We start from the raw sequence: 16,879 nt of genomic DNA on the forward strand, positions 1-16,879 counted from the left end.
GACAAAATACAACATGGTTTTACAAAAGGTAGATCGTGCCAAACCAACCTGATCTCCTTCTTTGAGAGAGTAACAGATTTTTTAGATAAAGGAAACGCAGTGGATCTAATTTACTTAGATTTTAGTAAGGCGTTTGATACTGTGCCACATGGGGAATTATTAGTTAAATTGGATAAGATGGGCATCAATAGGAAAATTGAAAGGTGGATAGGGAATTGGTTAAAGGGGAGACTACAACAGGTCCTACTGAAAGGTGAACTGTCAAGTTGGAGGGAGGTTACCAGTGGAGTTCCTCAAGGATCAGTTTTGGGACCAATCTTACTTAATCTTTTTATTACTGACCTGGGCACAAAAAGTGGGAGTGTGCTAATAAAGTTTGCAGATGATACAAAGCTGGGAGGTATTGCTAATTTAGAGAAGGACAGGGATACCCTACAGGAGGATCTGGATGACCTTGTAAACTGGAGTAATAGGAATAGGATGAAATTTAATAGTGAGAAGTGTAAGGTCATGCATTTAGGGATTAATAACAAGAATTTTAGTTATAAGCTAGGGACGCATCGACTAGAAGTAACGGAGGAGGAAAAGGACCTTGGAGTATTGGTTGATCATAGGATGACTATGAGCTGCCAATGTGATATGGCTGTGAAAAAAGCTAATGTCGTCTTGGGATGCATCAGGAGAGGTATTTCCAGTAGGGATAAGGAGGTTTTAGTACCGTTATATAAGGCACTGGTGAGACCTCACCTGGAATACTGTGTGCAGTTCTGGTCTCCCATGTTTAAGAAGGATGAATTCAAACTGGAACAGGTACAGAGAAGGGCTACTAGGATGATCCGAGGAATGGAAAACTTGTCTTATGAAAGGAGACTCAGGGAGCTTGGCTTGTTTAGCCTAACTAAAAGAAGGTTGAGGGGAGATATGATTGCTCTCTATAAATATATCAGAGGGATAAATACCAGAGAGGGAGAGGAATTATTTAAACTCAGTACCAATGTGGACACAAGAACAAATGGATATAAACTGGCCACTAGGAAATTTAGATTAGAAATTAGACGAAGGTTTCTAACCATCAGAGGAGTGAAGTTTTGGAATAGCCTTCCGAGGGAAGTAGTGGGGGCAAAAGATCTATCTTGCTTTAAGATTAAACTCGATAAGTTTATGGAGGAGATGGTATGATGGGATAACATGGTTTTGGTAATTAAATATTCATGGTAAATAGGCCCAATGGCCTGTGATGGGTTTTTAGATGAGGTAAGGTCCAAGTTACCCGGGAAAGAATTTTCTGTAGTATCTGGCTGATGAATCTTGCCCATATGCTCAGGGTTTAGCTGATCGCCATATTTGGGGTCGGGAAGGAATTTTCCTCCAGGGCAGATTGGAAGGCCCTGGAGGTTTTTCGCCTTCCTCTGTAGCATGGGGCACGGGTCACTTGCTGGAGGGTTCTCTGCTCCTTGAGGTCTTCAAACTACAATTTGAGGACTTCAATAGCACAGATATAGGTGTGAGGTCTTTTTTAGGAGTGGTGGGTGAAATTCTGTGGCCTGCATTGTGCAGGAGGTCAGACTAGATGATCATAATGGTCCCTTCTGGCCTAAATATCTATGAATCTATGAATCAATTTCTCAGTAATAGTGTGCTGTGACACTTGTATTTTCATGTCTGATTTTGTAAGTAAGTGAGGTGAAACTTGGGGGTATGCAAGACAACTCAGACTCCTGAAAGGGGTACAGTAGTCTGGAAAGGTTGAGGGCTATTGCTCTACACCAGGGCTCTCAAACTCAAGTCACCATGAGAACCACATGAGGACTGGTACATTGACCCAAGGGCCGCATCACTGAAACCTTTTCATACAACGATACAAAAGTATAGTCAAAAATGAAAAAAATGAAGAGTAATATAGTATGCTATTAAAAGTTAATGTATTAACTTTTTTAAAACTGTAATGCAAAACGTCAGTGCTAATTTTGACCATCATTTCAAACCCCCCATTCCAACCCCTTCCCCAAATCCCCCACCCCCACTCCACTCCCTCCATGAGGCCCTACCCCTTCCCCAGAGTCCCTACACCAACCCCTTCCCCAAAGTCCCCACCCCAACTCCACCCCCTCCCTGCCCCTATTCCAACCCCTTCCCCAAATCCCCACCCTGGTCCCGACTCTTCTCCGCCTTCTCCCCTGAGCACACAGCATCCCCGCTCCTCCCTCCTGGAAAGTTCTAAGCACCACCAAAACAGCTGTTTGGTGGTGGGAAGTGCTGGGAGGTAGGCGGAAGAGCGGGGAGGAGAAGGGGGTACAGAAGGCGATGGGAGCTTGGCTGCCGGTGGAGTCAATGCCTATGGCGGGCCGCAGTAAATAACTCCGCAGGCCACATGTTTGAGACCCCTCCTCTGCACCATACCCATTACAAAAAATCCATACATCACGTGGTATCAAACTAACAAGCAGCCCAGGTTTGAGATGATTTTATCATACAGGGCGATTGTATATTTTTTGGATGCAGAGATTTTGGCCTGATGCATTGTTGATTCCTTGCATATTTTCAGGAAGCAAGACAATGACAGCATTAAGATCAGCACTCTGTGCCACAACCCACAGCTCCCAGTAGAAAATGTAATGGTTCCAAATTACAACACCTCACGGTGCATCATGACCCATCAGTCTAGTGAGGAAGGAATATTTTACATCTGTGGTTGTGTGGATGAACAGGAATGCAACGATAAACTCATATTTGAAAACCACACCAATGGTGAGTATTTATTATTATTATTATTTAAATGATGGCATGTCACTTTAAAGGTGCACTACTCCCACTGGAAGCCGCAGCCCTCCACACTTTTGAAATTCAGATTAATAGGTATTAAGATCAGAGAGGACCATTAGATCTTCTACCCTGACCTCCTGAATGTCAAAGGCTATAAAGTTTCATGCCGTTATCCCTGCACTGAGTCCAATAACTTGCACTGGACTAAAATAGATCTTCCAGAAAGGCATCCAGTCTTAAACTGAAGTCATCAAGAGATGAAGAGTCCACCATTGGCCTGTGTTTCCTGTGGCACAAGGGGCTCAGATTAGAAACTGAAAGTCTGAGGCACCCACACTTAGTCAACACTTCTGAAAATTGTAGCTACAATAAATCATGAAATTCTAGAGCAAGTTCTACCCAGATACACCCATGAAACCCCACTGATGTCAGGGTGTGTCTTCACTTCAAAAAAGATAGTGTTTTTAAAAACCACAGAATAACTAACGTGTGACTTATTCTTTTTCTAAAATCCCCGTGGAGACAAGACACTGTAGCTTTTACTGTAAGGTAGCTAGGGGAGGTCAACACTAAACCCCTGACTACAGTTCACCTCACCCAGTTTACTTCATGGTACAACTATAGAGCCTTGTCTCCACTAGGATTTTAGAGCAGGATTGCTCGCACACATTAGTTCACCTTTTGGGGGCAAAGCCTCACAGAAATTGCCCAGGTGTAAATGAGAGCAGAAAAAAAAAGTTACTAACCTTTTATAACTGTTGTTCTTCGAGATGCATTGCATATGTCCACTCCACTCAGTTGCTGGAAATTTTTTTACTCAGTGGTACCTGTGGGGGCAGCTCAAACACCTTCTGCAGCCGTGTGATGCTGGGGATGGTATAAAGGGCCCAGATGACCCTTTACCCACTCCATTCCTTCTTTCCGGAAACTTCAGTGCCAAGGGGGGGAGGGTGTTGTGTCATGGAATGGACATGTGCAACACATCTCGCAGAACAATTATGAAAGGTTAGTAACCGTTTTTGCTTCTTCAAGTGATTGCACATGTGCATTCCACTCTTGGTGACTGCCAAGCAGTTAAATAGGCTGGGGAATCAGAGTTCATGGTCACAAAGACTGCAATACAGATCAACCAAATTTGGCATCATCTCTTGAATACTGAATGGCGGCGCAATGGCAGGAGAAAGCGTGCACAGATGACCTGGTTGCTGCTTTGCTAATGTCCAGGATACGGATCTGCACTGGAATGCTGTTGAGGATGCCTGATACCTTGCAGAGTGGGCAGTCAGCTTGTCTGGGAGAGAGACACCTGCCAGATCATAACACATGTGGATACAAGAAGTTATCCGAAATGAAATTCTGTGTGGAGATTGAAAGACCTTTCAATTCTGTCCACTATGGCCATGAACAGTTGGGTGGGCCGCCAAAATGGTTTGGTCCTGACTATGGGCTTGGCTATACTTGCAGATGTAGAGCGCTTTGGGTTAAACCAGCCTTCGTACAGCGCAGTAGGGAAAGCGCTGCAGTGTGTCCACACTGACAGCTGAAAGCGCACTGGCGTGGCCACATTTGCGGCACTTGCCGCTGCATTGGGAGCGGTGCATTATGGGCAGCTATCCCAGCGTTCAAGTGGCTGCAAAGTGCTTTTCAAATGGCGAGGGTGGAGTGTGTTCTGTATATGTGGGGGGGAGCAAGAGTGGGTTTTTGGGGTGCTGAGAGTGTTTCAGCATGCTGTCTTGTAAGTACAGATCCCGCGCCCCCCCCACCCCAAAGCAAACAGCTGTTTGTTTTTTTTTCTCAGCACTGATAAGCAGCCAGCATGCCGCAGAAAAGGAACTTTGAAAGGGTCCCTTCCGCATTCCTGACGGAGTTCACAACAAAGACAAGAGAGGCCACTTCAGTTAATGGGCTTATGGGACGTTTCCGGAGGGCAATCAGAGCGCTGTAATGCAACTCCTCGTTCACACGGACGCTGTAGCGTCTCACCCAATACGCAGCACACCTTATCCCTCTCGGGGAGGTGGAATACCAGCAGCGCTCTAGCCAGGGAGTCAGAGCGCTCTACGTGCCTTGCCAGCGTGGACGGGGAGTGAGTTAGAGCGCTCTGGGCGGCTTTATTGCGGTATAACGTGCAAGTGTAGCCAAGGCCTATGTAAATGCCAGTGCTTGTCTTACGCCCACTGTATATATCTGTTGCTCCTCCCTCTTTGTATGTGGTTTGGGGTAAAATGCAGGAAAGTAAATTGATTTATTGATATAAAAATCTGAAACTACCTTAGAGAGAAACTTCAGAGGAGGGCATAAGTACACCTCCTCCTCACAGGAGACACTGTATGGTGGTTCAGATGTAAGAGAATGCAGTTCGGAGACTCTTCTAGCAGAAGTGATAGCAATTAGGAAAACCACCTTCCAGCAAAAGGTGTAGTAAGGAGCATGTTGCAAGAGGCTCAGTTGGTGGCCCCATAAAGTTGAGACAAAACAAAGTTCAAATCCCAACGGGAAATGGGTTCCCTTAGTTGAGGGTACAATCTTTCCAGTCCTTTAAGGAACCTAATTGTCATATCATTAGGAAAACAGAACAGTTATCTACCTGAGAGTGGAAAGCTGTCAGGTGAGTCTTAATAGAGAAAATCCCTAATAACACTAACTATGAATTTTTAGAGTAAGCAAATCATTTTTATGAATGTAAATGATGCTAAATTTGCAGGTCTTTACAGTTTCCAAAGCCAAATATAGCAGGTACACGAACTTCGGGGAGCTGGGGGAGGAGGGGAAGAGAAGTCCAAAGCAAAGTCCAAATGCTGATATCTGCGTATATCATTTTACACAAAAATAGTGACTGGCTCTTTGGAAATGCCACTGCCACCAAATATTTTCATAAAACGTATTGTGTTGCCAAATGATATATCAAAATGTTATAAATTGAAACAATAAGGTTTCAGACTAGTCAGTCATAGAATCATAAAAGATTGAGGTGGAAGAGACCTCAGGAGGTCATCTAGTCCAACCCCAACTAAATCCTCCCAGCCAGGGTTTTGTCAAGCTGGACCTTAAAAACCTCTAAGGATGGAGATTCCACCGCCTCCCTAGGTAACCCATACCAGTGCTTCACCACCCTCCTAGTGAAATAGTTTTTCCTCATATCCAACCTCCCCTACTTGCTCCTTGTTCTATTATCTGCCACCACTGAGAACAGCCAAACTCCATCCTCTTTGGAACCTCCCTTCAGATAGTTGAAGGTTGCTATCAAATCTCTTCTCACTTCTGCAGACTAAATAAGCCCAGTTCCCTCAGCCTCTCCTGTGCCCCAGATCCCTAATAATTTTTTGTTGCCCTCTGCTGGACCCCTTCCAATTTGTCCACATACTTTCTGTAGTGGTGGGCCCCAAAACAGGATGCAATACTTCAGATGTGGCCTCACCAGTGCCGAATAGCGGGAATAATCACTTCTCAATCTGCTGCCAATGCTCCTGCTAAAGCAGCCCAATATGCCATTAGCCTTCTTGGCAACAAGGGCACACTGCTGACTCTCATCCAGCTTCTCGTCCACTGTAACCCACAGGTCCTTTTCTGCAGAACTGCCACTTAGCCAGTAGGTCCCCAGCCTGTAGTGGTGCATGGGATTCTTCCGTCCTCAGTGCAGAACTCTGCACTTGTCCTTATTGAACCTCATCAGATTTCTTTTGGCCCAATCCTCCAATTTGTCTAGGTGACTCTGTACCCTGTCCCTACCCTCCAGCATATCTACGTCTCTCCCCAGCTTAGTGTCATCTGTGAACTTGCTGAAGGTGCAATCCATCCCATCATCCAGATCATTAATGAAGATGTTGAACAAAACCAGCACCAGGACCAACCCCTGGGGCACTCTGCTTGATACCAGCTGCCAACTAGAAATCGAGCTGTTGATCACTACCAGTTGAGCTCGACAATCTAGCCAGCTTTCTATCCACCTTATAGTCAATTCATCCAATCCACACTCTTAACTTGCTGGCACGAATACTGTGGGAGACCATATCAAAACCTTTGGTAAAGTCAAGATATATCACTTCCACTGCTTTCCCCATAGACACAGAGCCAGTTATCTCATCATAGAAGGCAATCAGGTAATTGCTCTTCTGCTTTTATTTATCATCTGCCCATCTTGCCAATGACAACTTTGCAAGACCCAGACTTGATTCATCTCCTTACAAATGGTTTATATCTTCTTATAGGATTTTAGAAGATTGTTTGCATTTTGTTTTTTCAAACTTTAACCTTAAATATTAGAGACACAAAATCTGATTAAAGACAAATGATTATGAAGGAAATGACTAAAGCAGATAAGCATTTTTCCAAAGCAATTTTCCATTTATTTACAGTCTTAGGGCCAGCCTTCATTAAGGAAATCTGGGACTCCCAGTGTGACACTGCACTAGTGTAGAAGAAAATTTGCAGTGGAATGATTTACTCTGGTAATTCGCTGGGACTAAGCTACACAAATGCAACATGTCTACACTGGAGCTCATCAGTGATCCCATTACACGTGCAGATGGGTCATTTCCCCTCCTCCCCTCCCACAAACTATGCTTGAGAACCCCAGCCTAGGAAGCAAGGTGCTGGTGGTGGAAATTGAAATGATGCATTCAAAAGATGCCATTTCTTGTTAAATATTGAGGTGACTTTTCAAAACGTTGTGCTGATGGAGCTTGGCCTAGGAGTTCGAATTCACATCAGACAGGGATTGAATTAAATGCCCAGTAACGCACTGCAATATTTGGTTTTCAACGTGCTGCCTGTGTTTTCAGAAAAAAAATCTACACATTTAGTGGCCACACTCACATCTGGGGATTTTGCAGCATGTAGGAACATCATTGTTAAGGAATTGGCAAAAGTTATGCTCACAGCTCTGACTATTTGTTAGCAGGATTCATACATGTAATTCCCTTAAAAAAAAACCCACCCTGAAAATTCTTTACTCGCACTCTGTTGAACTTCAGCTTTTCAAAGAAGTGATCATATCCATCGGGTAAACCCTTCAGAGCAGTAGGTGATACCCACGCCTAGCACTTTCCAAAACCAACATATTCCTGGGTTAGTTATCGATTTATAGCCCTTTGGGCTGATCTTGTGGTTTGAACCTGATGCCTATTGTAAAAATACTTTCACAGCTTTGCAGAAATTAGCTGCAACGGATTTTTTTGGAATTTGCCAAGTAAAACAAGCCAAGGGATCCGTTTTTCCAGAGCCTGAATTATAAACTGTACACAGAGGTCAAACAGCGGGGGATTTTGCTTAAGGAATGCATGTTATATTCCTTCCCCTCAGTTATTGTACTTGGCAGAAAAATATCTGAGTAAGATTTTACTTGAATATCTCTACTGAAGTCAGCATTTTTACTCCAGGAATTGCAAACATCAAAGGATCAGCTAATTATATGTTGTGTGAGGGTCTTCTTCAAGTGATCTGAATGCTGAGAGGGATTTTTTAAAAAACATTCTTGGTCAATATTTGGGTGAAACGTTTTTGTTTTTCATATTTTGTTAAAAGTTTTCTATGGGCAGTCAGACCCTCAGCCACATTAATCTCAAATTATATTCATTCACACTAGCAGTAATGCCAGGAACTCACTCACTCTCTCATCATTCTGATTCAGATATCTTTGCTCATTTTTAATAGCGCCCTGCTACAAGAGTAGATTCACTGAATTCAATAGAAATACTGTGCAGTAAGATACTCCTCAGTTAATACTGGCAGAATTTAGCCCGATATAAGACTGCATCTAATGCACTGACAGAAGAGTTTCGTTCTCCATTCCACCTTAATCCACAGCTTTATCTCCATTAACAATTTACATTTGATTAGAACACCATTGGTTTTGACTGTTTTGCAAAGGGCTTCTGTTTATGAACCAGATTCCCGGATCCAAACTATCCCAATCTTTGAGGTGTTCAAAATGCCAATCCAGACTTTCCAGCTTTGTTTCATTATTGGCTTTCGGATCACTGGACGATTTGTGCACATAGTTTATAATAAATCAGTTTTAATAGGTCCAAGATGTTGATGAACTAATATACACATGGGTGGTGTGCACATTGCATAATCAAAGGATGTAGACGAACCAACCAACAAGATTTCCTGACATGACCTTAGTGAGGATGCTGCATATCAAGGCCACTTGGGACTTCACGGAGACAGCCGGGATAGAACCAAAACTCTTCTCTTGATTAGTGGAGCAGTAGAAATATGCTGGGCTTTGTGTGCAAGTAGTCACAGGTTGAATCCCACCTCATCTGTTACAAAGATGAATGTTCTCATACCTTGAAATTTGGTGAGCAAGTGTGGCCTAACAGAACACTGGACTGGGACCCAGGTGCCCTGAGTGCTATTCCTGGTGCTGCCACTGGCCTGCTGGTTGACTTTGTCACTTCACCTCTTTGTACCTCAGTTTCCCTATATGGGAATAATGATACTCACCTCCTTTGTAAAGTGCTTTGAGGTGTACTGATGAAAAGTGCTATATAAGAACTCAACATTATCATCTTACAAGAAACCTCTACCATTTGAGCTAAGACAGCATAGGTACTGGAACTAGGGGTGCTGCTGCACCCCCTGGCTTGGAGTGGTTTCCATTAGATATAGGGTTTACAGCTTGGTTCAATGGCTCTCAGCATCCCCACGATATACATTGTTTCAGCTCCCCGGTAAGACAGAATTTGCTAGCTTACAAGACCTCTGGCCAACAGTTGAGCAGTTCTGATTCCATCCAGTAGAGAGCAGTGGGGCACATACACTCACTGAGCTAGTGCATGAAAATACTAATTTCTGGAACCCTCACCATGTTGCACAAGCTAAATGTAAGGCCTAAAACTAGCTGACAGCATCCCTTTAATAATCAGAGAGAGGTGAATTCTTACCCTCAGAGTTACGGGCAGCGTGTGTTATGTCCTTGGCAATACTTAGTAACTAGCTCCCATTTTTCTCCCCAGGCACTACCAAAACTAGCTGTTGCAAGTATTTTATAGCAGCAGATTCTTATTCATTTTCCTTTCTGCAGGATACTCCATGCTGCAGAGCAAAGAGGTCATTCCTGTAGCAGCAATAAGCCTGCTCCCCCCTCTGCTCGTGGCTGTCATGATAACGGTGATATTTTACCTCTGCCGCACCCAGAAGCGGAGAAAGAGAGCCAAGGACTGGGGTCAGAAGCACACACAGCACCAGGCTTTGCCCAAGCCAGGAAAAGCCGCTGAGGACGATGAGAAATTATCTGTGATGACAGATGACAATCACTCCAGCATGAACTTCACCTGTGCCAACAGCATCAACCATAACACCGAGCTGCTGCCCATTGAGCTGGATGAGATAGTGGGGAAAGGCCAGTTTGCCGAGGTCTGGAGGGCCAAGCTGAACCACACCACTTCAGGGCAATACGAGACAGTAGCTGTGAAGATTTTCCCATGCGAGGAATATTCCTCTTGGAAAAACGAAAGCCAGATCTTTACAGATGCCAGCCTCAAGCATGAGAGCGTCCTTCAGTTCCTTACAGCAGAGGACAGAGGGTCTGGGCCCCGGAAGGAATACTGGCTCATCACTGCCTACCATAGCAGGGGCAACCTGAAGGACTATCTGTCCCGACACATTCTGAGCTGGATAGACTTACAAAAATTGGCCAGCTCCCTGGTGAACGGCGTGGCCCACCTGCACAGCGACTACACTGCCTGTGGCAGGCCAAAGATCCCAATCGCTCACCGGGATATCAAAAGCACCAACATCCTGGTGAAGAGCGAGTGGGAGTGCGTGATTTGTGATTTTGGCATTGCTCTAAAGCTAGACCCTTCCTTAACAGCGGATGACTTTGCTAACAGTGGGCAGGTGAGCGAAGCCAAAGCTGGGTTATTGACTTAACTTTACAGAAATTCTTGGTGTCACTTAACAATACATCTCAAGTATTCCATAAGCTGAAAACCACATGCTGCCAAATGCAAGGCTATGCTGGAAATGAGACAGAGTGTGTGGGGAGAGGGGAAGTATGAGAACTTTATGAATTCGCTCACATGCCATTTAGATTTAAAGCAGAAATTTAACAAACTAGAGTTGCTCATCTGATCAATGTGCTCAGTCTTGGACTGGGATGTGTTTAGGCATACCTGCAAACCATGATGCTATCTTTAAAATTACACACAAACGCAGTACAGTCATTGATCTTCTTCAGGCCCCAGGGAGGGAGTTTAGATGTTTCATTGCATAGTAATGTTTAATGATAACGCACAAACTATCTACTGTAGCTTTTCTAAAAGAGCTGGTGCAGGAGTGAGACTCAGATACCCTGTGATGGGGCCCACCTGCGGAGTCATTAGGCAGACAGTGCGTGGTCATTGAACTCCCTGTGGCTGCTCATAATGAAGCTGAACAGGAGGAAGAGAGGTTGGAAAACCATCTTATATACTCCTAGTGCTTAGCAGTTGGTGTTAGTTTGCTCTTGAGCAAGAACAATCAGGCCACGAAGATGTTTCAGTGTTTTTCACCTACTCAACTCAGTTGTAACGTGGCAGGTACTTACCATGCTGCAGCTGCTCTCAGATATATTTGCTGATCTCTGTTCTTTTTCTGGCTAGGTTGGCACTGCCAGGTACATGGCTCCTGAGGTTCTAGAGTCTAGAGTGAATTTGGAAGACCTGGAGTCCTTCAAACAAATGGACGTCTACTCCATGGCCCTGGTTTTATGGGAAATGGCCTCCAGGTGTGAGGTTGTAGGAGGTAGGAAAACTGCATAGTCCCATGTATTCCCTTCTTTCTAGAACCAAAGGCCATACGAGCTAGCCCCAGCATTTTTGTAACTGAATCACCTTTAGACAACAGTTTCCATGCTCTCTTCCCACCAAGCAACAATCAGTCCATTACATCTCCCATTGATACAATCCTGCTGCTCATCTCACATACAGCTCCGTCTTGGATGCTCAGCAGTTCCTGAGGGGTGCTGGGCACCAATGGAAGTTAGATTCTCCAGCACCTGGTAGGATCAGGCCTGCGATCTGCTAAGCATTCCCTGCTTGCTACATGCCAGCTGCAGAATGGTTTTCAGGCACAGGTTCTCAGAAGCCATGATGGTGTGCAGGATAAACAAATGCCCATGGAGAAAAGAGCAGGATCTCCACGTTAGTTCCCCATTTTTGGAGGCTGTTGTCCATGGTGATGGAATACTACAAAGGGGAGGGAATGGGAACAAGAGAAAAAGGTGGGTCTAAAAAGAGCTCCTGGGTGAATCCTAGCCCCACTGGAATCAATGGGAGTTTCCCTAATTGACTTCAGAGGAGCCAGGATTTTATCCCACGCCTCCAAGCAGGCCCATAACCAGCCAAGTAAACATACCTACGTGCACAGAGCAGAGCCCTGCAGGGGCACATTCCTGGTGCTCCTCCCAGTTTCTAAAAATAGCATGATTTTGACTAGAGACTGATGGGATCCTAGGGGCTCTCATCCCCCCAAAAATGTGAAGCACCCAGTGAAGACTTCGGCATTTCAGAAGGCAGATTATACACATGTGAGTGCAGACAGTGAGCTAGCCTGGGAATTAACTAGCTCACCAGAGGGAAGTTATGTTCTATTAAAACAACAACAAACATATCAAAGCCACCAGGCCCTGAATATACACATTTCCCATCAGCCAGGCACATAAAAATATTGCAAACTGCATTAACAACACAAAAAAAATAATTTATATTATATATATATATTAAGAACCAAAGCAGGCTCCCCGTCCCTTTAGACAACACCATGAAGCTCATCTACCTCCCATCCAAAAGCTTCACAAGCTTGGGCATCCTACCCAGTCATGTCCCCATGACATTTTGATCAGTATCTTTTTCATTGTCATGTCCTGGCACTAATCTTTCTGTACAACAATTGACTATGATTCTTAAGTTTTCTCCTTTTCCTTCTCTGCCTGTCTTTCCTTCAGGCTTTCAGCTTTCCCCCATTTTCCTTATGATTAATCCCCCCCCCACCTCCATCCAAATCTCCCCATTCGCCTCAGCCCTCTCTCCCCGCTATCCATACTCCCTCCTGCATTCTCTGAGCTCTCCTGGCCTCCTTTTATGCCCCCACAATTCACTCCAGTCCCCTTTCCCATGCCCTGTGCAGGGAGTGGAATGGTTCCTGGAACAGAGGAGACTCTCACATCAAAAAAGAGGACCATTGCTAGGATCTGGGATGGGAGAAAGCAATGGAGATCCTACCCTCCTCTTTCAGCAATCCCTACACAAACCAAGGGGTAGCAAGAAATGCCATTCTTTGCCATGAAAGCTGCCCGAGAACCCTCCCCTCTGCTACACCACAGAGCAAAAGAGAAAAAGGCTCACAAGGCTCACATAAAAGGGAAAATGAGTCTGACTTACAATTGCTGTGGCATCTAGAAACCTCCCACCATTCCCCTTTTTAACTTGATACACACGGATATAAAAGCACCTCAAAAATCTGAAGCGAGTCACTGTATCTTAGACCCTTCCTGACAAAAGCTTAGCTGGCAAGAATTTTGCACCGTATTCTGAAGGGTAAGTCTCTCAACTCCCCCATGCCACAAGAGGTAGCTATTTCCACAGCTCTGGAGTCTCCATCGGGAACACTTCCCGGTCTCCTACTCTCAAGAGGGCACATGTACAGTCTGTGAGTGGGTCTCCGCTCCCAAAGTCACTCTCTGAAAACACTAACCGAATCTGTGATGAAATAGTGCCGTCACAAGGAGGCAGGAGGCCAAAAGCAAAAAATCCTTTCCAACAAAAAGATTCTGAAATGTTTTAATTTTTTTTTTTTTTTTTTTAAGAATCAGTGTTTTCTCCTCCTGCCTTTTCATTTGCAAGTCCACTGAGGTCAGGTACAGCAGGGGCTGCTGTCATGTTTTTGCAAATTTAAATTCAGTGGGGGAAGGGGTCATTTTAAGTTAATGATGAACCAAAGTTAAGCCTGAACCAAAACCCTGCTCCAACACTCCTGACCTTTGAGGATATTAAGCTCTGCATCCAAACTTTGTGGCTCTAGACCGGTCTACAAAAATCATACTCTTTCTGGTTCAGTGCCATGGACAGCAGCCAGATCAACAAACACATGCATACCACCAAACCATGAAAGACATCCGGTAATGCTCCTTTGATTTATCACTTAGAGATAAAAAGTTACGAGCTACCTTTTGGGTCGAAAGTCCAGGAGCAACCCTGTGTGGATACCATGAGAGACATTGTGCTGCACGGCAGAGGGCGCCCAGAGATACCTTGCAACTGGCTAGTGCATCAGGTAAATACTAAATCAAAGAAAAGACTATAGCAACCCAAGTCATCTATACATTGTCCTGACTTGGAATGGACATGATTATTCTTGAATGACAATATCAGTATATCTATGGTCCAAATCACCTGAATCACAAAGACACTGGAGGAAGGGGGTGTTTCATAATTGCCTAGGTAACTTAGGAACTCCTAAATCATGTAAGCACTTTTGAAAAAAAAAATCCCACCCCTATTCTGCAACTTAGCTCATTTGAGAAATAGACTCGATGTTAGGAGCCAAAACCTATAGCTTAGAGCAAGTCACCTGTACACACTGTGCAATTGCTCACTTAATTCACAGGGTATTGGTTTCTGCTTCCTAAATGGAGGTCCTCTAAACCCACAAAGAGTTTTCAAGATGGCCACACACACAAGACTTGCAGAATAAAATTTGAGCCCTGCATTTGCTACATTTTGCATGAGCCTCTCTAACAAAACACTATTTGTATAAACACTTGTAGGAATGGAAAGAACCATGCTGTAAACAGTGTCAAAATGAATCTGTGGCTTCTAGCTGGAAGAAAGTTTGTGAGCACATTTTTGGCAATGTTCACTCAGCTGCTATAACTTGCATTTGAAGCCAGTCATTAGCCCTCAAATCTCACAACTATGTTCTTTAAATTTTTGAACATCGGGTGCAGATTTGCACCCTACCTGCTTTTAGGTAAAATTTGGAACTGCAGATAAAATATGCACCTACTTGAGGCTATGCCAAGCTAGATTCCAAAGGCCCAGCTCTCCCTCAATTGATTTTTATTAAGCTGAAAAAGTGTTGTGTTTCAGATCATGATCCTTATCTTCCCCTGGCACATTAGAGTTAGTTCTCCTAAAATGTGTGTGTGACAGCCACCTGCTGGGAGGAAAAATAGAACATGTGTTTATTCATTCTACAACTATTTCCCACCCCACTACCATCAAAGGTCCTGTGATGTCAGGGTCGGGCCTGATGGCTACAGGAGAGTAATAGAAGGCAGATGTATTAGCCCCAGGTTAAGTAGGTCCCTTTTCCCTGGGTAAGGTAACAGGGCAATCAGGAACCATCTGGAGACAATTAAGACAGACAGGCTGATTAGAACACCTGCAGCCAATCAAGAAGCTGCTAGAATCAATTAAGGCAGGCTAATCAGGGCACCTGGGTTTAAAAAGGAGCTCACTTCAGTTTGTGGTGCGCATGTAAGGAGCTGGGAGCAAGAGGCGCTAGGAGCTGAGAGTGAGAATACATACCATTGGAGGACTGAGGAGTACAAGCATTATCAGACACCAGGAGGAAGGTCCTATGGTGAGGATAAAGAAGGTGTTGGGAGGAGGCCCTGGGGAAGTAGCCCAGGGAGTTGTAGCTGTCACACAGCTGTTCCAGGAGGCACTCTAGACAGCTGCATTCCACAGGGCCCTGGGCTGGAACCCGGAGTAGAGGGCGGGTCTGGGTTCCCCCCAAATCCTCCCAACTCCTGGTCAGACACAGGAGGAGTTGACCTGGACCGTGGGTTCACAAAAACGGTCAAACTGAGGGCTGCCGTGAAGCTTCAAGGCGAGCAAATCCGCCAATAAGCGCAAGACCCACCAAGGTACAGGAGGAACTTTGTCACAGTCCTTACTACTTAGAGGAACATTATCCGTTTGATACTGAGAGACTGGCACAAGTTACTCATTTTAATGGGAGTTACCCACAATCCTCCCATGAAGAAAAAATGAGAACAGGCTCCAAGTTCAATGCACTGCTCAAAATGCCAGCTCCTTTTGTCCTGACCATTTTAGGCTGAGATTATCAAAGACACCTAAATGAGTTAGCCACCCAGATCTGGTGCCTAAAACTCCCTTAGACTGTTGGAAATTCCAACTTTAACGTAAAGCTGTTAAAACAACCACAGACACATTTACTACCCTATATTGTAAATGTGACATGACTCAAATGTAAAATCAGGTTGAATTTAAAAAAAAATATATATATATCTAGTTGTGCCATTAGAAAAGCAAGAAGAAACTTTTTTCAACTTGCTTCTTGTCCTCTTAGCCTAGAAGTCGCCTGTTTTAAAGGATCTAATTTATTTCTAAACTAACTTTTTTTAAAAACAAAATGTTTATTGCAGGGTAAAATAAGACATTCAGGAAAGTGGTAGATAATCTACTACTTAATCAATACAACCAGGACAGATGGCAAAGCTGGGTTCTATCTGTGGAAACTTTATTAAAAGATTAGGTTGAAATTTGTTCATTGTTAAGTGAATCTAAATCTTTTCAGTAAGACAAATACATGAATTATTTTAGGAGGTATTGAAATGCGGTCTCTATCACTTTAAATAGACAACTCCATTCTCTCTAACTTTTGTCATCCCAATGTATATTCCTTAATCGGAAGAGAGAGACTGGTCTGAGATTTGTGTGAGGGGTCAGAAAAGGGTATGGAGAGTATTGGAGAAATACTTCAAAATATAATACTTATCTTTAGCATTAGGGTCCTTGAGGTTTTTAGCGATATTGTAATTGTGAATGCACAGAATACACAAATCCATTGAAAACTATGAACATGTTTTATTTAGAAGAATTTCCTCTTTCCAATAGTGTCTGTTGCAAATTTGACATGATGATGTAAAATGCAGTAGCACGAATTAGGAATTGTGGGGTGAAAGGAAGGTTAGACACAGCTTCTGTGCAGTTGTTAGCTCACAGAAAAAATTATTGGCCAGTCAACTGCCATTTTATTTCTACACCTGACAGTTCTGGTCTCTTTTTAAAAGCACTATAGGATAAAAAGTAATCGGCTGTACAGAGCTTTGGCTATTATAATGGAAAGACTAATGTGCTAGGGAGTGCACTGACAAACCTGG

General features: G+C 44.0%; 1 protein-coding gene across 3 annotated transcripts in view; it reads left to right on the forward strand.

The window, feature by feature from the left end:
• Positions 1–16,879, forward strand: part of LOC140895462 (TGF-beta receptor type-2-like) — an 84,922-nt gene that overhangs the window by 49,109 nt on the left and 18,934 nt on the right. For all 3 annotated transcript variants that reach the window (XM_073305185.1, XM_073305186.1, XM_073305187.1), the window contains 4 exons: positions 2,546–2,748; positions 9,794–10,608; positions 11,352–11,493; positions 13,895–14,022. In XM_073305185.1, coding sequence (XP_073161286.1) covers positions 2,546–2,748; positions 9,794–10,608; positions 11,352–11,493; positions 13,895–14,022 — 1,288 coding nt within the window. The remainder of the gene's footprint in view (positions 1–2,545; positions 2,749–9,793; positions 10,609–11,351; positions 11,494–13,894; positions 14,023–16,879) is intronic.

The sequence above is a fragment of the Lepidochelys kempii genome, chromosome 11 (genome assembly GCF_965140265.1).
Source record: "Lepidochelys kempii isolate rLepKem1 chromosome 11, rLepKem1.hap2, whole genome shotgun sequence".
In the NCBI taxonomy this organism is placed as follows: Eukaryota; Metazoa; Chordata; order Testudines; family Cheloniidae; genus Lepidochelys; species Lepidochelys kempii.